Raw genomic sequence first — 25155 nt, 5'->3', positions numbered from 1 at the left:
GACAGGATATATCAAGCGTGGAACACAGGCCAGGGACAAGTCGCGAGCCTGCTGCTACTCGATGTCTCAGGAGCGTTCGATAATGTTTCGCACGAGCGATTACTGCATGACCTAAGGGCACGCAGGGTGGACGAGAGACTAGTCCGATGGATAGCGAGTTTCCTGAGCAATCGATCGACAAACGTTGTACTTGACGGCTTCCAATCCCCACCATACACCGTATCTACAGGTATCCCGCAAGGATCCCCGTTGTCGCCCATCCTGTATATCTACTATAACTCTAGCCTTATTCAGCCAAGCAACACAGAAAGCGACCCGGAGAGCACCACAGCTGTTACGGGATATATCGATGACGCCGCACTTCTCGCCTGGGGTGACTCTACAGAAGACACGTGCTCCCAGCTCGAGCAAATGCTAGAAAAGGCCCAGCACTGGGCACGCACCCACGCATCGAAGTTCGCTCCCGAGAAATTCCAGCTCACCCACTTCACGCGCTCCCGCACACGGTTTGACCTCGAGAAAGGCATCGAGACCCCTTGGTGCGATATCGCACCGAAGGCAACGTGCAAGTATCTCGGCGTCACCATGGACACCAAGCTACACTGGAAGCCACATATTGAAGCGATACAGCGGAAAGTCTCCAACACTATTAGCGCCCTCCACTCGCTTGGGAGCTCTACCTGGGGAGTCAAGATGCTTGAGATGCGGAAACTTTACCGAGGAGTGGCCATCCCACAAATGATGTACGCGTGCTCAGTCTGGTCGCAGGGCCGGACCAGCGGCTGCGGATACACGAAAAAGACGCTGCAGACACTCCAAATGCTTCAGGCTAGAGCTGCGAGAACGATATGTGGCGCGTACCGGGCGACATCGACGGCCGCGCTGAACATCGAGACCTTCCTCCTCCCAGTCGAGCAACAAATCGAAAAACATAACGCCGACGCAGTGGTGCGAATACTTGCGAGCAAGGACCCGGGTACAGTGCAGACACGTGCGATCAGTGCCCGGCAGGACAGATACGCCAGTCCTTTCGAAAGGGTACGACGCTCCGTCGCAGCCTATGCAGCGATCAACCTACGCACATTGGAGCACATACCGCCCTTCGTCGACGCGCCCTGGCGGACAGGCCCGACAATCTACGTCGACAATACGGAAGAAGCACGCAGCAGGCATGATATCGAGAGCAAAAAGGCAGAGAATATCTGTATCTATACCGATGGCAGCGGCATTGGAGGCTACATAGGAGCGGCAGCCGTGTGCCTAAGCGCAAACAGGATAGAGAGGACGTATATGGGGACAGACGCAACGTCAACCGTGTACGCTGCAGAGCTGCAAGGCATCAACCTCGCATTACAGATCGCCCAAAACATCTTGGAGGACACCTCCAGCCCGAGGCAGGTCGCCATCTGGACCGATAACCAAACAGCCATACGCTCGCTCGTCCGCGCCGAAGGACGAACCGGAGCGTATATCCTAAAGCAAATCGCCTGCCGAACAGACACGCTACAAGACAAAGGTCATACCGTCACAGTCCGGTGGATCCCCTCCCACGAGGGCATTGAAGGAAATGAGGCCGCTGATATTGCAGCTAAAGAAGCCACAGGCTGGAGAGAAGGGCAAGATAGCAGCGAAGCGGCCGACAGAGCCGCCCAGCCCGAGGAACTCTATGCCGTCCTATCTACGCTAAAGCGAAAGAGTCGAGAAGAAGCTGAGAAGAAGTGGCAGGGTACGTGGCGCACGGGAACGACAGGGAGATCCTCATTCAGGTACACTCCAATCCCGAGCAAGAGCATCCTCCAACTCCACAGCGGCTTGTCCAAGCGGGAAAGCGCGCTGCTTGTTCAGCTCCGCACCGAGAAAATCGGGCTCCAGGACTTCCTCTTCAACCGCAACGTCCCCGGCGTCCGGGACCCTATGTGCCACTGCCGCGAAGGACGACAAACTGTCCGACACGTGGTTCTAACGTGTCGCCGACTGCGCGACCTGCGCAAGGAGCACCTCGGCGGACTTCCTGGCCGCACCAACCTCCGGACTATCCTGAATAGCCACAAGCTAGCCACAAAGACCATCCATTTCATAGAACAGGCGCAGATCCTGGGGCAGAATAGGATCGGGGAGGAGTAGACGACGTCGAGCGCTGGGCGGAGACAGTAGGTACACAGATGGCGAAAAGATGAGGCGCAGCCTCGAGGAGCCTAGCATATAGCAATCAGCAGAGAGAAAACCACCACCTGGAAGAACTTGCCGGCAAAGACAGGTGGTGGTTGAAGAGCAGAGTGAGGGTGAAGGGGTCGGCTGGTCTTTGTTTACTGCGGTGACATTGGCGAAGTGGGGCTACTCCCATTTGGGATGGCGTCGGCAGACCGCCGCACCTTTGCTTCCGGGCATAGCTGCCTCCGTGGCGGCTGCAACCGTGTAGGAATCAATCAAATCAAATCATCAGAATGTCCAACTGGACTGCACTTTCCAACAAGTATTCTTGTTTCTTAGATGTCGTTGCGCTCTCCTCGGAAAACTTGGAGTTTCGGAAAGACGATCGATTGATCGTTCGATGTAGAAACTGTGGACGTCTTTTTTTTTGGGTTTCAAGGAAGAAGAGGCTCTGAAACCATCGCTCTTATCATTGCAAGACATACAGGCTCTTTTTGGCCCTGAGAAATGAACTAAACAAGCTACGCGTCGCCCTTCCCGTGCGGACAGTGCGTGGAATGTTGTAGAACGTCAGTGATTAATTCGTTAGTGGGACAAGAAGACAGGGATTGTTATTCTTTGAAGCCCGCCCGCTGCTTGCTGATCTGGAGCGCAATGTTGTCGGCAGGGAAGTAGGAATAGCGGATGTTTTCTTCATTTATGGGCCTCCTGTTCTCTCTTACGCTAGAAGGACACGGAAGGTACGGCGCTGCTCGGAATGGTCAATCGGTTGAGGGGACGAGATAAATACCTTGTTTGGACAGCTCGAAGTACGGTGTGAGATTGCATGGAATGGGAGAACGATGGCCGTTCTATGCCTCCAGCTAGATCCGTACGCTCTATATATCGAGCACCAGACATTTCCGATTTCCAACTTCCAACTTCCATTCCATTCGATTTGGCTTATAGACAAGAGTATGTTGAAGCTTAGGCGTCATCCAGTATTGATGTTCCCGCCTTGTGGCGTTTTGAGATAGAGGTGCCAATCCTGTGATAAATCACGCTGGCCTAGACATTTTACAGCTACAGAGGATGCTCTGTATTTTCTTTCTTGCTTGTCTCGGCGCGTTCCGCAATTCCCAATAGGTGGCATGATGCTGAAGAAAACCCGAAAGCCCGGGTAGCCAGGTCCCAAGGTTAAAAAGAAGTGTAAGGAATATTTGGTCAATCCTTGCTAGCGCTGATTTACCCCTTCGACTAGCTATTCTGCAGTAGAGTGCTGACTACCCCTTCGACTAGCCATTCTGCAGTAGAGTGCTTGATTCTACCGCCTTTCTCTGCAATCTCTCTATATTCTCTGATTTCTATAAAACGATGCTTGTTATTGGGAAGGCGATCCAGAAATAATAGGCACGCCTGGCGCTACTAAGCATATTAACAGTACTATATTCACGATAAGAGCACGCTGGCTGGCAGCATAGAGGCATAGGGGGTTTACACAACGTGGTAGTCAAGGTAGTTGTGCAGTTGCCTTATAGAGTCTAGCTAGAAAACATTACACGAGAAACATTCTACAGCCCTTAAGCTGGACTTCTAGCCTTTAGGGTTCGGGAGGACATCGGTAACAGAAGTGAACAAACACGTATGGTATTAATTGCGCAACCTATGGATCCTAGTAACAAAATTTGGACAGGAGGGTGTTGTTCTCAACAGTGAGTATTGATGGAGAGCATCTGTAGCTGTCCCGGCCCGATTGTCCTCCATCTTCGGTGCGAGAGGACCATGATTATGCCTTTGCCTCAACAACTCCTACTGAAGGAATGAGGAAACTGCACGACACCTTGCGGTCCGCCTTAGTCTGAGCTCAGAACGAGCCTACAGGATTCTAGACACGAGGTGACCCCCTAGTCGGCCGGTTTAACCTGTCGTCCATGCCATCAGTAGAATCTGCTTGTTCGTCCTATCGTGGGCCCCTTCACGTTGTCTCTGAGACCTGTCGTCTGTGCCATCCTGAGAATATCTCTCCCCGTGCTATCGTGAACCACTCGGAGTGTGTCGGCCGTTCGTTCATCCTGTCTTGGGCCCGTCCTGTCCTGGGCGTGTCCCTCACGAGTGGTCCCGTCAGCCATAGATGGAAGTTTCGTGCTATGGATGGCACAGATGGAAAGTCTTCCATAGCACCAAAATCTCTATCCATGGCCAACGGGACCACTCGTCTTATCCGAAGCCATCCGGACTCCTGCGCCCATACTTGAGAGCAGGATATATAAACCAGACGGATTCTCCTGCAGTTCGTCTCGAATCATCCAGCTCCATCGTTCTCAATTATCACTTTGCATCCAACAACATCGGGTACAGTCTTTCCCACCAGGCAACGAGCCCCTCAGTTCTCTCTAACATCAGAAACGTCGCAGCAACGAAAAACTCCCCGATTTGTTCTACTTCAAAACGACTCCAACCATGCAGTTCGCCATCGTCATCGCCGCCGCCCTTCTCGGAGCCGTTCCTGCATTCGCAAAACAAGCAGCCTGGTGTGTTGGTGGTGCCGATGCGGGCCAAGTTCAAAAGGGTTGTACCGACAACGGACTCGCACTGGTACGAATAAACCTGTTTGATCCTGTTTTACACACCGCTTTAAAGATAACTGACGCATTCGCCATAGGCCAGAGATGCAGGAACTTGTTGTTTGTCTACCGCAGATGACTATGAAAAGATGACGAAGGTCTGCTTCTACCTCGGAGCCAAGCCTACGTACGGTGGTGATTGCGGCTTGTAAGCAGCACTTGAGTCAGCTGAGGCTCAGGTCAGGCATGTTCACAGACTGGTGGTCGAGGTGGAACGAGAGGGGTGGAATTAGGAGGGGCGCAGCGTGGGTAGTAGTTAGTAAAACCTAGTACATACTGGAATTTCACATCACAGTTGATCGTGTGTGGTGCAGCCTCCAGTACCAGCAATCCAGTCCGTTGAGCCGCATTGTACTGTTTGAACAATTCCAGTGTCTCAGGACATAGCGCTGTAGAGTGCGTGTCCGCGTGTTGAGAGGTGCCGCGTAAGCTTGGTCTATGGCGACCCTCGTCCACCGATCTTCTACCATGATTCGTCAGTCATGGGAGACTTTGAAATTCTGGTACATGAAGAGGCCCAAGGCCTGTCCAGGCTGTAAGGCTGTGTGGTGATGCCAGCTCGTTATTATAGGTCGGATATAATTCAGCAGTTTGCATTCGCTTCACACGGCCTAAGGGCCTCCATCCTGAATGAGTGATTGGACGTGTATTGCTTCAAGGCTACTCAAGATCATCTGCATGCCTCGAGCGCCGATTTGTTTCTGTCTCCTTCCAGACACGCCTCGAGTGACGGCGACATTCCAGATGTATGGTAGGTGCCGGTTCAGTGTTCTGAATACAGTGCCATGCACCGGCCATCGGATTACATTGAGACCCTCTCCGGCGTGATCAACCATTATCATCACAAAGAATGCCCCGTTCCAAATGTTTGGGTGTTCGCTTGCATGGGTGACCACAGGGTCAGAGCACTTGGGCAGCTTCGCCATCTCAAAGTGGGATCTGAACTGGGTGCCGAGGACATTGCACTTACCTAGATGAAACAGTAAAAGCATTGGAGAGAGAGGTCAGAGCATACGCACCAGCTTTCTCTGTGCCGTGAATTGCTGCCGTTGTCTTTGGCACTCAAAGTTCCAGGTCATTCTCAGACATTTTAATTGAAAGCCCGATATCAAGTTTGTCGGCTTTTCAAAGAACTTGGACTTCTGCTTTTGTGGTTTCCTGGTTATTAGTGCTGGCATTCCCTGCGCAAGCCATGAGACGAGTTGGTCTGCTTTTGGGTTCATAGTGTGCTACTGTTACAACCCCAGGTGGCTCTTGTGCACCAAATACAACAACCTAATCTAAGAGGGTACTTGAGCCAAAATACGCCCAAGTGTCAGCCACGAAGGTGTCTCGTACTTCGCAATTATTGGATATGCTTGAGCAGATGTCGTGATAAAATTCTGAGCGGATCGGGTCAAGATGTCCGCGGCGTGAATCGCGGAGTGAAATCGAGCATCACGACTGATCTGGTCCAAATTGCTCGTACATGGATCTGTGTACAGTGGTCCCAATAGAAGACGATATATCTGGTGTCTCCTTCTCGGGCCTTGTGGCTTGTTCCTGAAGGTTGTGGTGAAGTGGCAATGCTTTCCGCCAAGAGCGAGCCTCGGCAAGCGCCTGAGGCAGCATCTGGGCACGAGATATGTATGCAGTATTCCCTTGGTGGCTCCAGACACTAAACAGGCACCATCGACAATACGGTTTTTTGTAACACACGACTGTCTCTAGGAAGGTACCATGTTACATAGTCTTCGACTAATACAGGATATAAATAGAGAAAACGGCAACAATATATACCATACCGCACGACTGCCTCGTATTGCATAGAAGTCGGTATTGAGTGAAAGCCCGGACAGAAAGGTCTAGGATTCAATACACGAGAGGAAAGGAGAGAAACTCGAGGAGACTCAGGAGAGGGTATAGATCATCCACTATACCTCTTCGCTCGAGAGTAGGCCAGAAGTCGATATGTTTGAACAGATAGACAACGCGAGAGCGCAGCAATGTAACGTCTTGTGTTCATCCCTTCTGTCAGGAATGTCGATACCCATAAAGTTGGTGTTTTCTTCCTACTTTGGCATGACAAAAGTCACAGTCAAAAAGTACTTGCTCTTTACAAGCCCTACTCCAGCTCTCCGTGGCGGCATTTCTCGCAGGTGTCCGGAAGAATCTTTGGAAGTATTATAATCTTGTAGCCCAGCATCGAGGCCGAGATTCCAGTGTGGACCAGTATGTTCGTGAAAGTACAGACGTTGATCCATATGAAGAGCGTGGCCCATATCCACAGACGAGCGCTGCCAGTCAGGCGAAGTATGAGCACACATGCGCAAATGGGGCCCACGATGGAAATGATGATGGTGCCAAGAACTTGATACCAGAAAGCTGTGTGGTTGGTGTGTGATATGTCGGCATCTGTCCAGTTTTGCGAAGGCATGATAGTGGAGGTGGATGTGTACGGCCAGCCGTCCAGGTGCAGCTTTCGACACAGCCCAGTTGGCCGAATTGATCCGACCAAATATCGAAAAGTGAAGAGGCCCACGTTATATGTATCTGGCGACTGTTGCTATGCGACTGAAGATTGAGGGGAAACTCGGGGGTTGAGGCTGTGGTGCTCTCAAGGTGGTAGAGTGTCGAGCTACCAAGCGTGCTTGATGGGTACGACGAGGCAGAAAATGCCTCGCATGCGTGACTAGGTGGACGACTGGATGTTTAGTAGATCTGTAGACGCTTTCAGTCTCCGAGCACAACACACATATTGATTCAGTAGATGAAGCCAGCGTTCCGCCCCATGCAAGTCTACTCGAGCAGATGAGCTTGCTTCACACATGTAATGGATCGTGGAGGAGCTTCGTGAAGCATCAAGAGCACTGAGACGGCCATACACTCAAGCTGTGACCTCTTCAAAAAGAGCCATGACTTGGCCGGAGCCAGAGCAAGCTGCTACCATGTGAGCTGACTTGTCTTGACATGGGAGTTTCCTCACCGTGTTTGCAGCAACATCGATTGGGGCCCTTTGAGCCCATCTGAGGGGTCTGAAACAGGTCCGCAGTCTCTCGGCGAAGTCTGCTGAGCTCTGATAGCCTCCAATGGGCTCTGATATCCATATATTCGCTTGCATTTGAAAGTCACGTGCGTCACGTGCGAGGCCTTCTCCTGCTATTTCTCCTGGCTGGCGGCGTTGTAAGCGCCAGTACTCAGCCTTTACAGTATTATCGTATTGTCTGGGACCGCTGGATCGCTTGCGAGGTGGCGACGCTCGAAGACGAACCGTGGAGTCGCTCAATCGGTCGTTTCGTACGCTTTCTGGGACTCGAAATCTGCGATTGGCGAGGTCGCGGCGGCACTGTTGGCCTGGTTTGCGAAAGTGAGGCCGGTGCAGATGGTGACGAGTATTACTCTCATCGTGTCGAGCGTTCCGACGTGATTTTGCATCCAAACATTGGTATAGGAGCATGGAGGAAGCAGAGAGTTGTTCGAAGTCGGGATGCGAAGCCGGCCCGACCTGGAGCCAGGGCCGACTGTCCTCTGGCGGCCACAGCGCAAGTGACATATGCCCGGTATGTTGCATTGACCAATCACAGGCCGCCACAAAACCACGGAGCGTACACAAACGCCTTAGGCATCACTGCAGTAAATTGCACACGTCTTACATCTTACCAAAGAGATCAGGCAGTCAGGTATCAATTTTGCTGACTATTCTCCACAGTTCACAAACATCTTTCACTCTCATCACTCGACCACTGGCTTGAGCGGTAATACAACTTCAGACCGCAATGTTGCATACTTCAGTCTCGAGGAGCTCACTCTTCCGTCTCTCGCCGAGATTGAGGCTTGGAACGCTGACTACGATGGTCATTTCCTCCAGGAAGACCAATCTCTCAGGACGTCGGCCGACGTACTTTGCCCGTTGACCGCCATCGACCCACGTCTACTGGACGAGGACGTCTTACTCCAATGGAACGCAGACCGAAATCTGAATCAAGAAGCATTGCTAGCAGTATCCTCTCCGCAGGCCCCGAACCAGCCATTCTCCGATGAGAACGCTTTCTCGCCGTACGTCAAACATGTATTCTGAAATGAGGTTGCTAACCATGTTACAGACCCACGGATGCTCCGCCATCAGCAGATCGCTTCTGCATGCTGTGCGAGAAAGCCTTCAAGTATCCCAAGGACTTCCGACGACATTGGCAGAGCGTTCATGAAAGCGGCTTCGATTACGAGTACAAATGTCCTGTGCAGACTTGCAAGTATCATTTACTAGGCTTTGCTCGGAAGGACAACCGAAAGAGACATGTGAGAAAGAAGCATCCGAACTTTGCTTTGATGTTGGCTTAGTTGTTGATGGGTCGCTCTGCTTTTTGGATCTTGCTTCTCGGTGTTTTCTCACATCGGAATGTTAAGTACTAGACGTCAGGGCGCGACTTCGGCTGCTTCGGTTGGCCTATTATGCTCGGAACGACTGAAAGCGGAAGGCTCATATAACGCTGCAGGCGCTGTATTGACGATTGATGTAGTGTACGAACCTTCGTTACGTTTTGATCCTCTGCGACAGAGATAGATCCGCCTTTGCTACATCTTCTCCAGAATACCAACTTTCTTCTCGCCGAACAACATCCAGCACTCAACAAGCACTGGTGTGAAGAGTAGGACCGCGACTACCTGCCCGAAAGTCCACTGTTGGTCGGCATCACTCGAACCGACTGCTTTGCCAAGCTCGTTCTGGAATTGGACAACTCGGATGATTGTCCACAGTAGGCCACAGGCCAGCAAGGGGGTCAGTCCAAGACAGCCCAGAGTGATTGATTTTATCCATCTGCCAGCCAACCCTTGGCCTAATGACCGAAGCCTGAGATAAAACTTCGACTCATCATGATGCTTCTGGATCCCCAAGAACAAGATCCGACCGATGATGAGTAGCGACAAAGGGATGTATGCCAGGATCGATAACGCTGACATAAACAGATCTTCCGAGTGAGAGATTGGTGTTACGCCTTCAAAGCAGATCTCTTGAACCACACCAAATTGCTCCACCGAAATGTCCGATCCAGCTGAGTCCGAGATCTTGCTTGGCCCAAAGACGTTGTTCAGCTTGCTGTAGAATGGATAGAAGGCCAATAGCCAGCAGACGAGGAGGAGAGCGAACCGCTTGTCTTGTTGTCTCTTGTCAATCGGCGTGGATGGATCTCCAAGTGGTTTTCCTTCGAAAAGGGGATCCATGGAAGCAAGACCGGTGCATAGACCAACGGAAGCAAAGTCAAAACTGAGATCGCCTCAGTCACCCGGACGGATCCATCTCCCATGCCTGACGTGCTTATTCCTGTCGCCTCTTTGATCAAGACTACCATCGCCGCGATCTGTATCGAGAGGCAAAGGAACGCTGCACAATCATGGAATACGCCCAAGAGTCTGCTACAGCCTCTATGGAATGCCATTTGAGACTGGAGCTGCCTGGAGACAAGGACGAACAGGACGAAGAGCAAGCCGAAGCCGTGCTCAAGCGCGTAGCTAACAATCATCTTCACAAGTCAGCTGCTATGGGGCATTTGGACGACGGGTACGTCTTACACCAACACCAGATATATCTGGATTACCTTGTCCCCATAAAGCTGTACAGACTTCCCGTCGGCAGCTTTGGATCAGGAGCCTGTCGACCTGTCCACCTTGCTGGAGCAGCGAAACGTACTCGCCAAAGTCATATCTCGAGCTCAGATTTGTGCATGCCATCGCTTGTGGCAAATGAGGAGTCTGGACGGGCCGTACGGAGCAGCGGTCTGAGTTGCAGCTGGAGAAAACCAAGTATGTAGGTGTACTAGTTGCGGAAGCAAATGCTTGAATATGTAGTGATACAGATCTCAGCAGCCTTGCCGCCACTTTTTGTGTGATTCGTTGACCAACCGCAGATTTGGCTTCTCCTGCATGGTGGCTTGAGGGATTGCAACACAGCCGCAGCTCAGCCTTTCGAGGACGTAAGGCTGGGCTCCCTGTGAGCAGCTTTTCTGCCCACGTTTATTGTGCTTCTTCTTCAGACTCACCGGCGGCAGAACTACAGCAACATTTTAGAAATTCCACTCCTGTCAAGTGGCCTCAAGAACGTCGACTTCTGAACACTCGGAGAGGAAAAGCGCACATCACAACAGGATGGCTACACTCACTTCTGCCCCTACTCCCATGAGCAGCCAAACGACCGCCTCTATGACGGCAGGCCCCTCGAAATTCTACAAAAGCTATATTGGAGACAACAATGGCAACATGACCATGACCAGGATCAACGAAACATGTGAACTCATTACGGTTACTGAAACAATCTCTGATAATCTGGATCCAGTATGCACTAAGCTGAAGCCGTCAACAGTCGTAGGCAGCCCTTCTTATGTTGTGAATGTCACGGCGACGAGTTCGACGCGCAGCGCATGTACACAGACTGTGACCGAGATCGTCTGTACCGAACCACCTTTAGTTACTAGTGCTCCTCCTGGCGACGGTGCTCCTCCTAGCGACAGTCCTCGTCCTGGCGACAGTGGTAATGAAATGTCCACAGGTCAGTATGTCAATATAACGGACCAGCAATAACACGGCGAAAAGTATTACTGGCATCCAGCCAGGAATGGCAGCCAGTGTCGGAGTCGGCTGTGCTGTCGGCTTAGCTTTACTGACAGGTCTGGTTGTCTGGTGGTAAGACAAACTTGACAAAGCGCGAACTTGTAGGCTTGCGATCACTGACATGTCTTTAGGTGTCGGCCGAAGAAAAAGCGAGCCAGGAGCACCCTTCATGTGGATCAACAGATGGCGGAGAGGGATAACAAAAGCAGCCCGTACAGAGACCAGAATTCTGGAGGCGAGAACAGCGAGGACTCGGATGCAGGCACGGCCCCTTTGCAGAATCGACGAACATGGAGTTGAGACGTAACTGCCGCTGGCCTTTCTGTCAAAAATGGTCCTCGTGTTCACCTGTACATCGCAACCCATCATAACTCTTGGTCGCCGCCTTTCATCAACCAAGAGGTCATCTTCAATCTACTCGGTCTCCAATCGTCTGGCATTGATCTCTCTAATCCTCCTTGGACTGCTGCCGTGTCAGAAGCCGCAGTCGAGGCATTAGTCGAAACAGGCTATCCATTCGGAAGTGAAAACGGTCAGGGCGTTGGTAACGCAGACACGTACAACCCCAGCTTAGCTGAAGATATGGCTGTGTATATCCGAAATTCTGTGCTGCTGCTCCGTTGTTATTTGCTTCGAGTTCCAGGTCTGTGACTGAAAAATGATAGGGTAGCATAGAAGACGATGATGTCGAAGGATACCCCCGACAGACAATTGCACAGATCTTTCTCTTTCTTACTCTCTGTCTCTCTTTGTCTCCCTCTCTGAGTCTCGTTCGTACGTTAGATCTGTCGCACCTAGATTGAGGCTATGTAAGCGACTTCCGTGCTTTCCGAGAGATGTCGTACAGTACAGTAACTTAACGCTGACAAAAGTCAAACCCGCGGTATCTCCCCAAGTCAGCCGGCAGGGAAAACCTGTCGTCGGTGGTGCCGTCGTCAGCAGAATCTGCTGTTCATCCTACAGTATCGTGATCCTGCTTATGTCCGTGTTGTCTCTCCTCAGTGAATAGGAAAATCTCCATCTGTGACTACAATCATTCCCCTTGGCGCGATCCCAGCGTACCGATTACACAGCTGAGATCCACAGAATCCCTTCGAATACCAGTACGATCCTCTCGCTGAGGGCTTCCTGGGAAAACATTGGGATTTCCGGAGAGCCATGGGTGGCTTCGAAACCGTAGCACCACCGCAGCCTGTCTTCCGAGATTCAGCAACACGATTCTATTGCTTAGCCAAGAACTATTCAAGGAATATGTCAAACTGGATCCTTTTGACTATCGCCACGAGGTAGATACGGTCGGCCTCGTGACCGTATCGTGCGACACGTGGTGTCCGAGCGGTCTGGTCTCTACGGCTTATCTCTTTGACAGTAGAATATATAAACTATACAGATCTCCTGCATTTTTGGTTTGCATCAACCAGCTCTCCATTGCCCTTCAATCAACCAACTATCACTCTTCAAACCTATCAAAAGAACGAATTCAGGTATGAGTCTTCCCTCATGCTAATCAAGCACCAAGAAAAGCCCCCGATTGTCTCCACTAACATCATCCATCTCAGAAAACGACAAAATGCACTTCCCCACCATCATCGCCGCCGCCCTTCTCGGAGCCGTTGCTCCTGCCTTGGCCCAACAAGCTGCCTGGTGTCCTGGGGCAGGCAGACAAGAAGTTCAACAGGGCTGCATCGACAATGGAATTAAATTGGTATGTGTAACCTGTTTTTTTTTTGTTTTGCCCTTTACCCACCCGCCTTGTTAAGCTAACGCTTTCTCGCCTCAAAAAGGCCAAAGATGCAGGAGTCTGTTGTGTGACTACCGCAGCAGACCGTGAGAAGATGACGAATGTGTGCTATTACATCGGGAAGACTCCTCAGTTTGGAGGCAACTGCTGGTAAGCAAGCACAGCAGTTTGATGTTAGCTTAGCTGTGATGGCTCTGGTGATCGTGTCCGCAAGCTAGGTGTTCGAGGTTAGAACTGGAGAGATGGAAGAGGGCGCGCAGGCAGTGTGTTGTTAGGAGTCTTTGAGTACGACTTGGTTACGTACTGGACTTCTAGAGTAGAGTTGGTCGTTGGCAATCAATTGAGTCTGTTTGCGTCGTATTTTGTACTGGTTGTTTTTTTTTTGGAACAATCGCTAATATTGTAGAGCATAGCGCTCGCTGTAGAGTGCGTGTCTCTACGTGTCAAGAGATTGCCGGGTAAGCTTGGTCTGTGGCGACCCTCGCCCACCGAACCGACTTTCTATGACTTGCCAGCTGTGGGAGACTCTGGAAGTTCCGATCTATCAAGAGACCTAAGTCTGTCTAAGCTGTGAGGCTGTGTTGTGATTCCAGCTTGTTGTGAAAGGTCGGACAATGACTCAGCGGTTTGCCACTTCCTCTTCACACGGCTTGAGGACCTGTCCGCTCGCCCCTTTCCTCTCTGCCGATGTCTGGCATTGGACATGAATGAAGCCCACTATCGATCCTGGTTCCTCTGAACGGTGGTGGAGAGGACAGTTTTACTTATCATATAGCTTGCGTTTGGGTCTGCATCTTGATCAAGAAATCATCTTATTGTAACAGCGTCATCGAGCGCGTATCTGGACAAAATGTCAGTCACGCATATGGTAAGACGAACCAGATCGGCGAGCTATCCGCGAGCGCAGGCGGTTTCTTTCAATTGGAATGGTTCTGTCAATGGGCCACGCTTTCTCGAAAATCAATTGAAGACCGATTCTGTCTTTGTTGTGGATCTGCTTTCTTGAAGACGGTAGGTGTGACTTCGGTGCCCTCGGACAACAGATATTCCACGATGGCGAATTGTTGCTGTCTGACAACGGATCAAAGAGGGTTCTCAAGTCGACAGTGCATGTTCTCTCCCAGCTCGGCCCCAGATTTGGCCAATGTCACTTTCACAGCGGTCAGGTCTCCGGCCTTTGAAACGTTACCTAGTTTGTCGTAGAGGATCATCGCCTTCGGAGGCAAGTTGTTGTCGTCTCGCAGAATTGTGATGGATCGGCTTGCAGGCTGCGTAGCTTCGACGACACATTCAGCCAGTCCTGGAGACTCCGGTATTGCTTCCGGCTGCTTCATCATTGTCTGAGTGAGCGATTGGGCCATGTTGCAAGCGTGTGAAAGTTGCTGTCAAGCATGAGAGGCACTCGTGTGGTGGTGCTGGTAGCCTTTAAGTCTCACCTGAGCGTCTTTTTTCACATTTTCTAAACGCTCGGGAGGAACACTCTTCTCTCGCACGAATGACCACAGTTGCGTGAAGGCCAAGTATCTCGTCCGCTCGGAGTATTGTCCGGAACCCTCTCTGTTATCGAAAAGTAAATCCGGATTCTAGTCGATGGTACTAATGAAACCGATTGGTGGCGATTTTCTAGACCTCTGCTTTTGTGGTTTCCTGGACGGTAGTACTGTTGGTCTTTGTGCAGGTAGATATGAGTGGGACTTTCCCTCCGCTGCTCTGTGCGTTGCTAACATTTTATCCTCGACCACGTGGCAATGCAGCACGATCGGTTCTAACATTTGGGAAGTATGGCACGTGTACTGGTGGCTGACGCTAAAAAGTCCATGCCCGCATCTAGGCTTGTTTTTCACGTAAACAGCTGCGCCACTGCGCCGCAAGTGCAACGCGGCTCCGGAGAATCGACACCATCTCGAGAAATCATCAAGGAAGTGCCTCTTGAGAATGCAGCTAGTGTCTTGACAGTGACTAGCTGTAACGAAATGATATGTGTTCCGAGAATGTGGCTGGCTGAGGTAGGCCGCACAGCCGTCCAGAGCTCCCTACAGCGATGCCCCATCTCTTCTCCATCTGCAGCTCTGCTCTCACTCATCCTACGAAGCCCGTGATCCATCATGGTACAGCTAGGTGTCCTCATCGGGCTGGCATTGTGCTGCACAAATGCCTGGGCCACGTCCTGCTCCTCAAGTAAGACGCTGATGCTGCCTGACAGCTCCAACATTCTAACGGACATGTAGCCGAGAACACCTTCCTCCTAAAGCTGATAGGCAACGACGCCTCTGTCCAGAAATTCTGCCAATCGCTTCCAGCAAGCAACCGGCTCGACCGCAAAAAGTGTCCGAAAGCACTCAAATCCACACCTTACGCGAAAATCAAATCCTTCTGTGATTGCGTCAAAAGCACATGCTGTCCAAAGGCTTGCGGTACCTTGAGCAAGTGTCCGAAATTGCCGTGCGGGAACACTTGCGTGGACACGACGAAGGACTCCAAGAATTGCGGTGCTTGTGGAACGAAGGTAGCGGAGCCCGGCTTCTACAAAGAGTGGTAGAAAGGGCGTCATGCTGACAAGGGAACAGTGTCCATCTCAGCAGAAGTGCATCGGCAGTAAATGTCAATGCGGGAGTGGTCAACTCTTCTGCAACAGCAAATGCGTCGATTCGACCGACCCGAATACTTGTGGCAGTTGCACGAATAAGGTCAGCTTTGCGAATTCCTGGGAGTCTTGGTCAGAATCTGGGGTTTCTGACCAATTTGTAGTGCGCTGCGGATCAGAAATGCTCTGCTGGGACGTGTCAATGCGATACAGGAAAGATCTTTTGTGATAATAAGTGTGCTGATTCAGCCGATCCCAACACCTGCGGAAGCTGCTCGAACAAGGTGCGTGTTTCATCGCTCGTGGTAGGTGAACACTCTGCTGACGCAGAGGTAGTGCGCGGCGGATCAGAAGTGCTCGTCCGGCACTTGCCAATGCGATGATGGTAAAATCTTCTGTGGTGGTCGATGTGTCGATCCAGCCGACCCGAACACGTGTGGCAGTTGCAGCAACAAGGTGCGTGCTTCGTTGCTCGCGGCAAGGGAACATTCTGCTGACCAAGAAGTAGTGCGCGGCAGACCAGAAGTGCTCGGCCGGCACGTGCCAATGCGATGATGGGAAAATCTTGTGCGGTGGTCAATGTGTTAATAGCAATGACCCAAACACGTGTGGTAGCTGCAGCAATAAGGTAAGGGATATTGGGATGGTCTGTTGGAACCAAAGACTCATGATCGAACAGTGTGCGTCGGATCAAACATGCAACAGCGGCACTTGCGAATGCGAAGCAGGAGACATTTTCTGCAATGGCCAGTGTGTGAGCAATAACGACCCGAACACTTGCGGAAGTTGCACAAACATGGTCAGCCTGATCATGAAGACCAAAGTCGAGATTGGCATTTCACTGACCGCAATTACAGTGCACTGCTCCAAAGACCACCTGCAACAACCAAGCTTGTACATGCCCCTCCGAAACTCCTGTCGACTGCGGCAGCAACTGCGTATGCAGCTCCTTCTCCTACCGGCAATCTCGTTGAACTAATAATGGCCACAGTGCCCATCCGGTAACACCTGCAGTACCAACGGCGACTGCATCGTCCCATGCAAAGAGCTCAACGATTCTTGCACCGTAGATGGGGACTGCTGCAACGGCAATCTCTGCGCCTCAGGAACCTGTCAGGCTCCAGCATCATGCTCCACGCCCCAATTCACATGTCGAACTTCATGCGTACGTTCACAAATGCCATACATGCAAATTCCCACCCAAGACTCTCAATATACTAACGACTGGTGGTACAGTGCAATGAAGGTCAAGTCTGTGGTACCAACGGCTTCTGCAGAGCCCCATGTGGCTTTCTACAGCAAGACTGCGGTGATGGTCGTTGTGGACGAGGCGGGCAAGGAGGCTGCGTAACTGATGCTGATTGTGTAAGTTGCGACCGATCGATCTCAACTCGATCCTTTGGTGAAATCGGAAACCTTCGGCCTAACAGATATTATAGTGCAGTAGAAGCTGCTTCAATCCTTTCGGAGCTGGTGGGCAGGGTGTTTGTAATTCATGAACACAGCCACGTACGTACAAATAGAGGTAGTTGTAGCTGGAAGCTGAGGAATTTACACAAATCCCCCAACTTTGCAATCCCATAGAGAGGAGCAATTCGGCAAAATCACATTGGTCTAGAACTCTGACAGCTATAAACCAGCTCTGCACCCTTTTTTCCGCGCGTCCCGCGCTTCGCGAGGAGGTGGCATGATACTGACAAAAGCCCGAAGACCCGGGTAGCTGGGTCCTAGCTAGGAGAAAACATAGGTGAAAGTAAAGTTGGAAACCCCTGCTAGCGCTGATGCCCCTTGACTAAGCCATTCTGCAGTAGAGTGCTTGAGTCCTCCGCCTTTCAGTACAATCTTTGTGCCTGATTCTATGAAACAATGCTTATTATTCAGGCGATCGAGATATATTGGGGAAGTCTAACACTTACTATGTTCATCAACAGTAATACCCGCTCGGTAAGAGAACGCTGTTTGGCAATGTCGAGGCATAGGGTCCACACAAAAGGTTGTAGCCAAGGTAATTGCTTAGCGCAGTTTAGTCAGAAGTCACTACTGAACGACGATGAACGAACTTAGCGCTTACGTTCGGCAGGTTCTCGGTAGTAGCAAGTGAACAAATACGCATGGTGTCAGTCGTATGTATGGCCAGCAGATTCTAGTTCACAATGGACAGGCACGTGTCGTTTTCAGCTAGTATCTATTGATGAGAATATCTGTGGCATGTCACGGCCGTACATCGCCGTCATCGGAGCGAGAAGACCGTGGTTATGCCATTCTCTCAATAAACCACTACTGCCATCAAACAGACACATGGGGAAGTGACGGGCAAACTGCACGACACCTTGCGGTCCGGCGTGCTCGTGGTCCAGAACGAGGTTCCAGAACGCTAACAAAGAGGTCTATCAGTGCCATTCAGCGGCACCTTGTCATCCGAGCCATACCATCCATCAGGAGAATCTGCTGTTCGTCCTGGCCGTCGCGGCCGCTTCGTATTGTCTCTTAGACCTGGCCGTCTGTGCCATTTCCATAGAATCTCCGTTTGTGCCATCGTGCCATGCGTTAGTAGTAGAATCTGCTGTTCGTCCGATCGTGGCCCCTCGTTTTGTCTCTAAGACCTGCCGTCTGTGCCATCCATAGGACATGTCCATCCGTGCTATAGCATCGTGCCACTCGTATCGTGTCGTCCGAGGCCATCCGGGCTCCGGGAGCGCATCTTGACCGCCAGCAGGACACGGTACATAAACCAGACAGATCTCCTGCATTTTGTTGAAGCATCAAGCTCCATCGCCCTCACATCCATCAACAACATCAGGTACAGCTTTCCCGCATCAACCAAGCAACGAGCCCCCAATCCAATTTTCTAACATCAAACCGTCTTAGCAACAGAAACTCCCCGATCTTCAACAACTCCAACCATGCAGTTCGCCGCCATCATCGCCGCCGCCCTTCTGGGAGCCGTCCCAGCACTCGCAGGTCAAAGGGCCTGGTGTGTGGGAGGTGCAAACCCAGCAGACGTTACAAAGGGATGCTCCGACAACGGCATCAAATTGGTAAGTTCTCCTCCTCTTCCTTCAAACTCATCATAACGCAGAGCCTCTGTGTTTTCTTCTTCTTTCTGTTCCAGGAAAAAAAAGTAAACTGACGCAATTTCTTCGCTTCTCTAGCAAGGGGATGCGGGAACCTGTTGCGCGACTACCGCCGAGGATTACAGGAAGATGGCCAATGTCTGCTTCTATATTGGAACCAAGCCTGCTTTTGATGGCGACTGCTAGAGGAGTGACAGTTTCAAGCGAGCTGTGGCTCATGTCAGCCATTTCCAATGAGACTAGCGTTGACATTGGGGATTAGAAAGGTAGAATTGCAAAGGGGTGGAATATAAGAGGGGTGGACAGGACGGTCAGCAGATCAGTCTGTACTAGCCTAGTACGTACTGGACCATCGCAATGTACAATCGATCGTTCGGTTTATCAGCCTCTAGTGAGACCAATGAATCGAGTCTGTTGCAATTTATTGTACTGTTTGGACAATTGCTAACATCGTAGAGCGTAGCGCTGTAGAGTACGTTTTTGGGGATTTCGAGGAGCGGACTCTGTTTAATAAGCGGAGCAGTTCGCGTGGTATGAGCCTGAGATGAAATGTGTTGAGACCTGGCCGCTGCAAAAATGTATTGATGAGGACTTCACTGTGATGTAGCGCGGCAGAACGGAACCTATGATCTATTGGAAGCCGTTAGTGTTTTGCCTTGCGACATTCATTTTACCTCAATCCTTGCAAAGATTACGCGAGTGACGTATTCGAATGCAACAGCAGTGCCTTTTCTTTTTGTTCTCCTCCGTCTTGCCCACTACCTTCACCTTTTATGGCTCCAAATTATCTCTGCTAGACAATCTTGTCCTTGTATGTCTGCGCAACTGGTACTGTCGCTTTGAAACTTTCCCGTTTCTCATGTCCTTCCCAGTAAGATTTCAATTCTGGATATTGGGATTTCCATTCGTGGTCGGGAAATCGTACGCTCATGAAGCCTAGGACGGAGCAAATTGCCAAGTCGGCGATACTGAGTTTGGAGCCGTGGACGTAGGGGGAGGAGGGGTCGGGGCGGGAGATGACCCTGTGGAAGCAAATGAGTAAGTCAGTGAGGAGGAGGAGGAGCAGGGGCTGGCCGCTTGAGAGGAAGATGAAAGAGGATGAACGAACCAGTTGTTTAGAGCTTTGATTCCGCCAGTCACTTTGCGGGTTTGACGGGCTGCCCAGGGTTCGGATTGGGTTTCTTTGGAGCGGTTGCGTTCCCAGATGAGGAGGACCAGGGCGTCACATATTCCTGAATAGAGGGGGAGAAGTGTCAGCTAATCAATGGCAGAAGGGCGTTTTGAGTGCTATGAAGGCAACGTCCAGATGTTACGAACTCTGGAACGGCAAGAGCCGATAAAGAAGCTATGCAGGACAAAGCCGAAGATGAGAAACAACACGAACCATCAGCGACAACTTCGATCTCTTTCACCTGTAATCTCTCCTCATCATCCGCAGGGATCAATTTCGGTCCGCGATCTCTGTGCTTTACTTCGATCCATTCTAGAATAAAAGCGCTTTCGTACACAGATTTGCCTGTGGCATTATCGATGAGGACAGGGAGCTTTTCTAAAGGATTGTAGTTGGGTGTTTGGGTATCACTGTCCCACGGGACTTCTGTTTGGAGCTTGAAGGGAATGCCCTTTTCTAGGAGTGAGATGCGGACTTTGCGGGCATAGGGAGATGGGGTGGCGGAGAGGAGCGTGTAGAGAGGTTTGTCTTGGTCGGCGGAGCCCATGATTTCGGTTCTTGTGAGTTGCCTGCGAAAATGAAGAGACGTAGGAATGAGATTGATTTGTTAGAAGTCGTGGAATATGAGGGTTTCCTACTCGTGTTACGACACCACCTAGAGAAGCATAGCTGCTGTATCACAATGAGGGGATGCTATTTGAGATCCGCGTTGCCGTCGAAGCTCGGGTCGTTGCTTTTGGAGCATGAAGAGTGACGTTGGGAAGTCCGACATGGACCGCCAAGGCCAAAACCGAAGCTTCCTCCGCAATGCCTGCGACAATCCACCGTCCACAGTGGTCGCTTCCACACCTCTGGGTCTCGTCGGCGTGTGTCACCATATGACGATGTCTCTCACGGATCTCGTCCGAGTTGTGTCACCCGACGTTGACGACGAAGGACCCGAGGACATCTTCTCCTTCGCCGCCGGCCTCATCTTCCCCGACGACCTCCGAAACTTCCATGGCGACGACCGCAGTCTGCTCGTCTATAAGAGCGCCCGCTTTGGCGATGTCGAGCTTCGCACTGCAGATCCTGTGCAAGAAGATCATCGCCAACTCTTCGCGCAATATCTGTGGAATGCGGGATTAAAAATGGCCGAGATGATCAGCCACGAGTCTGATGAACGCTGGCGTGTGCAAGATAAACGAGTCCTCGAACTCGGAGCAGGTGGGACAAACCCGTGTTCAGCATCTCCACCCCTTTCTGTAGACGTGCATTTAGCAAGAACTGGCTGATTGCCAAAACGGTAGGTGTTGGATTAGGCGGCATTGTAGCCTGTCTCGCAGGAGCAAGTGATACGGTGATATCTGACTATCCAGCGGACGTGGTATTGGAGAACATTCGAAGAAACGTCAAGCATGCGATTCCCGGATCTTTAGCAGGCCGTTGTACTGTACAGGGCTACGCTTGGGGCGATGTGGAGTCCGAATTTGCGAAGCAGAATGCCCATTCCTTCGATCGGATCATCGCGGCAGATTGTTATTGGATGCCGCATCAGCATGAGAACTTGGTCAAGAGCATGCTGCATATGTTGAGTCTTGACCCGGCAGCGAAAGTGCTTGCCATTGCAGGGTTCCATACTGGGCGCGCGAAGCTGGCTGGGTTTTACGAGGAGGCTGTTCAGCAGGGCCTCGATGTGGAGGACATATATGAGGAGGATGCGAATGGTGTGAGACGGGAGTGGTCACCGGAGCGGGATGGTGGTAGAGAAGACCATACAGAGCGCAAGCGATGGCTAGTCATTGCTGTACTTAAGAGAAGGCAGCAAGGAGAGAGCGATGCCAGGACTCCTTGAGCCCAGTGTGGTCAAGGCTGCATCAGAACAGCACATAGGCCATGCAGGGCACCTGCTTGAGCGCCGTGATAGGTAGGCATCGCTGTTTAATTCCAATAGTGGCGAACTCAAGAAAAGTCTCTTGCAGAATCCACAAGACCGATCTCGTAAAATGTGTTCATCAACATGGCTCTTGTATTTCCTCAGCGGTGGCCTTAGGCACGCCCTAGCTCACCCACGTCATAGCTCAATCCTTGGCTGATGACCCTCTCGGCGACCTCACAACACAGCCTCCCTCTCAGCCGCAGCAGCCTCTGTGTACTCAAACTCGACCACGATATCGGCTGCTGGCGGCTCTTGGACTGAGTCTCGGCCTCAAAGATCAGTACGAAAGGACCGCGACCCTCATTTTAGCAGCTCGCAGGCTCGAGCCACTTGCCACGCCCCCTCGAACGCGACTACCTGAACTACCTCCGAATATGTTCGAAGACGTGTTCTCGGAAGAATGGAGGAAGCAATGGACGTACAGAACGCTGCCGGATCTTGAGAATGGAAGCTTGGTCGTGGTAAGTCTCGAGAAAGAGGAGCAACTGAAGTCCCTTCATCACCTGTAACTCAGAAACAGCTATAACCTAGGAAGAGCGCACGCAAATGAGCCGCACAAGCAGTAGTGCCGCGTAGCTAACTCCAGATACTTCAGATCTCCTTCCTCCTCACAACCGCTGTAATCCTCAGCTTCCAAACCCTCATCAACCTCCTCAAAGTCCGCTCGGAGCTCTCATCCTCTTCCTCTCCTCAATCTTCCATCCTTCTCTCAACCCGCGAGGCCCTCCTCCACCACTTCTCCAAGCGCCAATTCGCTATTTCAGTCCTGTTCACCCTCCTCGCAACCTGCATCTGGACCGTAGACGTCATCCTCGGCAGCTGGGAGATCTACGACGATGTCTCCAACAAAGACACGCAATACCCAGAAGGCTTCTGGTTCCAACTTGGAATCCGCGTCATGGGAATGATGTGTGTGCTCATTGCCACCATGATCGCTGTGCCGTTGGTGCAGATTGTGGGATTCGGGCTGTGGATGCAATCCAAGATTCGCTCAACCTGCGACGGTAGCGCGGAGAATGGCGATGTCATGATCTCTTCCGCAGCAGTGCGCAAGTTGCTTCCGCAGGCGAGGACTATCGCGACGTATTTGCAGCTGTTCTGGTCTGCCGGATTCTTCTGTATTGTGGCATTCTGGTCGCCAATGGCCCCGAACTTCATCATTCGATCTGTGATTCTGCAAGGCACAGTTGGAAGCGTCAATGCATGGAGTCATGCGAGCTTCGGCTTGATCTGGAATGGAGAGAAGTTGAGGCAAGAGGTTTTGGAGGAGGATGTGAGGCGATTGGGCGCGAGAGGTATGACAGAGAAGTGTTTGGGAGAGATGAAGAGGCTTTATGTGGACGAGGAAAAGGAGGCTTTGCTGCCAAAGTAGAGGGGGGAATGGAGATGGGAGGAGAGATCTGGATTGATGAGATTGACGACCGGTGGAAAAGAATGACCTACTGCGCTGATGCGCAACAGTTGCGATTGCTATCGCGGATACGATGGGAAGACCGAAAGCTCGACCCTTGCAGACGCTCTACAGTACACGGCGTAACCCTATTTTCGTAATCTGTTATCCTTGGATCAGCTCCTTGGCTGTCAGTGCAACTGAGCAGCAGAAGCCATGAATACAAATTATTTGCAGTACACGATCTTCACGCGTTCGTGTGTCCTTCCTCTCACTTGCTTCAACCCTCATAATCGCCCCCGAACTTTGGAGAAGTTTCGCTTCAGTTCCTGGATGTCTCCATGGCCGACGTTCCTCCAGCCTTCGTAGAGGAGGCCGCCCGTCTCTCGAGTACGACCACGTCTCACTGGTCTCCAAGTTTGCGCTGTTGATGGGCATGACGCTCGCTTCAGCCCAGGTGTGGCCCGGTGCAAAAAGCCCCGCCAATAGCGCTACAGTGTGCATGCGCTGTCTGGCCACCTGAGAGCCTAGGGCCGCACACCTCGTGCATTCGTAGACCTCAATCTTTGCTTAAAACTCCTGCGAATACCACTTTCTTTCGCCCAAGACCTGACTTTGCATTGTTTCGCAATTCACTCGCACGAGCATTTCCAGCTCCCAGCACTGCAATGTCTCTGCGTGGGAGACTCTTGATATCTTTGCCACAGTTTTGCTTCCTTCACAAGTAGTCCTTCTTCTTGCTTGTTCGCGTGTATTGGTTCATATGCCATTCCACATCACCATCTTTGTTCTCTGCGGTACCTTGTCTGATCTCGAACAGCCGCATCGTCATTCGTGGTCCGACCTCTGCCAATTCCACACTCTGGTATCCTGTCTTGACGAACACATGATGGCGGACTTCGATGCTGTCTTCGATATTTTTGAATGTGACGACGCGTGACCCGAGCTTGGTGCCGCCCTCGCGGGGAGGGAAGAGGTGTTGGAGGATCTTGACTACGCGCTTTCCAAGTGCGGTAGTAAAGCCTTCGAAGATGAGATGCGGGTAGCTTTCGCTAACGGTTCCGCGGGATGCATTGGGAATATCGTGGCGGAGAACAACGTTGTGTAAGCTGAACGAGGCTGTCGGGCCGTGAGGGAAGTGTGAGATGGTGAGAGCGGTCGGTGTGCCTCGGTGCTCGTGGAGAAGGATCAGATCGGAGAGACCGTTCGCTTTGGCGCTGCCGACAAGATTGGGCAAGATGGTATTTCCACGGTTCAGTCGTATGCTCGTGGGAAGGAGAAGGCGGATTTCTTTGGAGAATTGACCCAGTCTGCTGCTGGGATCGCGAGAAGTGGTGACGAGAACTCGTGGCTCGACAACTCCGGAGAGATAGCTATACTCATCGTCCAGCTCCAACTCCTCTTCATTAGTACGATCTGCTCGCGATTCATCGTACTTGTAATCCCGGCGCAGCTCTTTATCGTTGGCGATGCTCGAATCGAGTGGCTTGCCTGATGCCAGTGACGCTTTCAGCTTTGCACGCTTTTCTGAAATTTCGGCATCACGCAGCGTCAGCGCGCGACGGTACAGATAGTCGCGACGCTGTCGTGCTTGTCGCCGGATCATGATGGCTGCAGTTGTTGTCTTTTGGCAAGCCACAGTCGCAGCAAGCGGCGCAAAGAAATAAAGTCTCGATGAAGCAAGGGTCTTCAATCCACCGCCAAGCGCGGATCGACCAGACGCTCTTCCGCCATCGCCAGACTGCTACCTTCTTCCCTTCGCACCAACCAACGTGCGCCGGTCCTTCGCCTTTGCTGACGAGGACGACAACCCCAGCACCCCCTCCCGACGCTCCTTCGCATCACTCCACCCCCTCCGCGCCGGGCCCGCGACCCGTCACACCACCACCGCGGCCACGATTCCGGCCAACGCTAAATTCCACCAACCCACCAACAACCACC

At 51.7% G+C, this 25155-nt stretch overlaps 9 protein-coding genes across 9 annotated transcripts; 5 read left to right on the top strand and 4 right to left on the bottom strand.

The window, feature by feature from the left end:
• Positions 1–4590: 4590 nt before the first annotated feature.
• Positions 4591–4906, top strand: CKM354_000432700 (uncharacterized protein; the record flags this gene model as incomplete). Its single annotated transcript, XM_044799561.1, has 2 exons — positions 4591–4725; positions 4793–4906. The coding sequence occupies 2 exons, from the start codon at positions 4591–4593 to the stop codon at positions 4904–4906; spliced, it is 249 nt and encodes an 82-aa protein (XP_044655496.1).
• Positions 4907–8188: 3282 nt separating this feature from the next.
• On the top strand, positions 8189–9071 carry CKM354_000432600 (uncharacterized protein; the record flags this gene model as incomplete). The annotated part of the gene is made up of 3 exons (XM_044799560.1): positions 8189–8293; positions 8443–8789; positions 8837–9071. The coding sequence occupies 3 exons, from the start codon at positions 8189–8191 to the stop codon at positions 9069–9071; spliced, it is 687 nt and encodes a 228-aa protein (XP_044655495.1).
• A 234-nt stretch (positions 9072–9305) lies between these two features.
• Positions 9306–10460, bottom strand: CKM354_000432500 (uncharacterized protein; the record flags this gene model as incomplete). Its single annotated transcript, XM_044799559.1, has 3 exons — positions 9306–9996; positions 10203–10252; positions 10302–10460. 3 exons carry the CDS (start codon positions 10458–10460, stop codon positions 9306–9308), a joined length of 900 nt encoding a protein of 299 aa, XP_044655494.1.
• A 414-nt stretch (positions 10461–10874) lies between these two features.
• Positions 10875–11636, top strand: CKM354_000432400 (uncharacterized protein; the record flags this gene model as incomplete). The annotated part of the gene is made up of 3 exons (XM_044799558.1): positions 10875–11274; positions 11339–11408; positions 11468–11636. 3 exons carry the CDS (start codon positions 10875–10877, stop codon positions 11634–11636), a joined length of 639 nt encoding a protein of 212 aa, XP_044655493.1.
• A 2523-nt stretch (positions 11637–14159) lies between these two features.
• Positions 14160–14438, bottom strand: CKM354_000432300 (uncharacterized protein; the record flags this gene model as incomplete). Its single annotated transcript, XM_044799557.1, has 1 exon — positions 14160–14438. One exon carries the CDS (start codon positions 14436–14438, stop codon positions 14160–14162), a length of 279 nt encoding a protein of 92 aa, XP_044655492.1.
• Positions 14439–19528: 5090 nt separating this feature from the next.
• CKM354_000432200 (uncharacterized protein) lies at positions 19529–20453 on the bottom strand (the record flags this gene model as incomplete). Its single annotated transcript, XM_044799556.1, has 3 exons — positions 19529–19757; positions 19844–19967; positions 20120–20453. 3 exons carry the CDS (start codon positions 20451–20453, stop codon positions 19529–19531), a joined length of 687 nt encoding a protein of 228 aa, XP_044655491.1.
• A 331-nt stretch (positions 20454–20784) lies between these two features.
• Positions 20785–21740, top strand: CKM354_000432100 (uncharacterized protein; the record flags this gene model as incomplete). Its single annotated transcript, XM_044799555.1, has 2 exons — positions 20785–21112; positions 21196–21740. 2 exons carry the CDS (start codon positions 20785–20787, stop codon positions 21738–21740), a joined length of 873 nt encoding a protein of 290 aa, XP_044655490.1.
• A 458-nt stretch (positions 21741–22198) lies between these two features.
• CKM354_000432000 (uncharacterized protein) lies at positions 22199–23196 on the top strand (the record flags this gene model as incomplete). Its single annotated transcript, XM_044799554.1, has 2 exons — positions 22199–22285; positions 22420–23196. The coding sequence occupies 2 exons, from the start codon at positions 22199–22201 to the stop codon at positions 23194–23196; spliced, it is 864 nt and encodes a 287-aa protein (XP_044655489.1).
• A 736-nt stretch (positions 23197–23932) lies between these two features.
• On the bottom strand, positions 23933–24820 carry CKM354_000431900 (snoRNA-binding rRNA-processing protein IMP4; the record flags this gene model as incomplete). The annotated part of the gene is made up of 1 exon (XM_044799553.1): positions 23933–24820. One exon carries the CDS (start codon positions 24818–24820, stop codon positions 23933–23935), a length of 888 nt encoding a protein of 295 aa, XP_044655488.1.
• Between the last annotated feature and the right edge of the window lie 335 nt (positions 24821–25155).

This window comes from Cercospora kikuchii, assembly GCF_019650295.1.
Source record: "Cercospora kikuchii DNA, contig_00002, whole genome shotgun sequence".
Taxonomy (NCBI): Eukaryota; Fungi; Ascomycota; class Dothideomycetes; order Mycosphaerellales; family Mycosphaerellaceae; genus Cercospora; species Cercospora kikuchii.
This window is presented reverse-complemented; position numbering and strand designations above follow the sequence as displayed.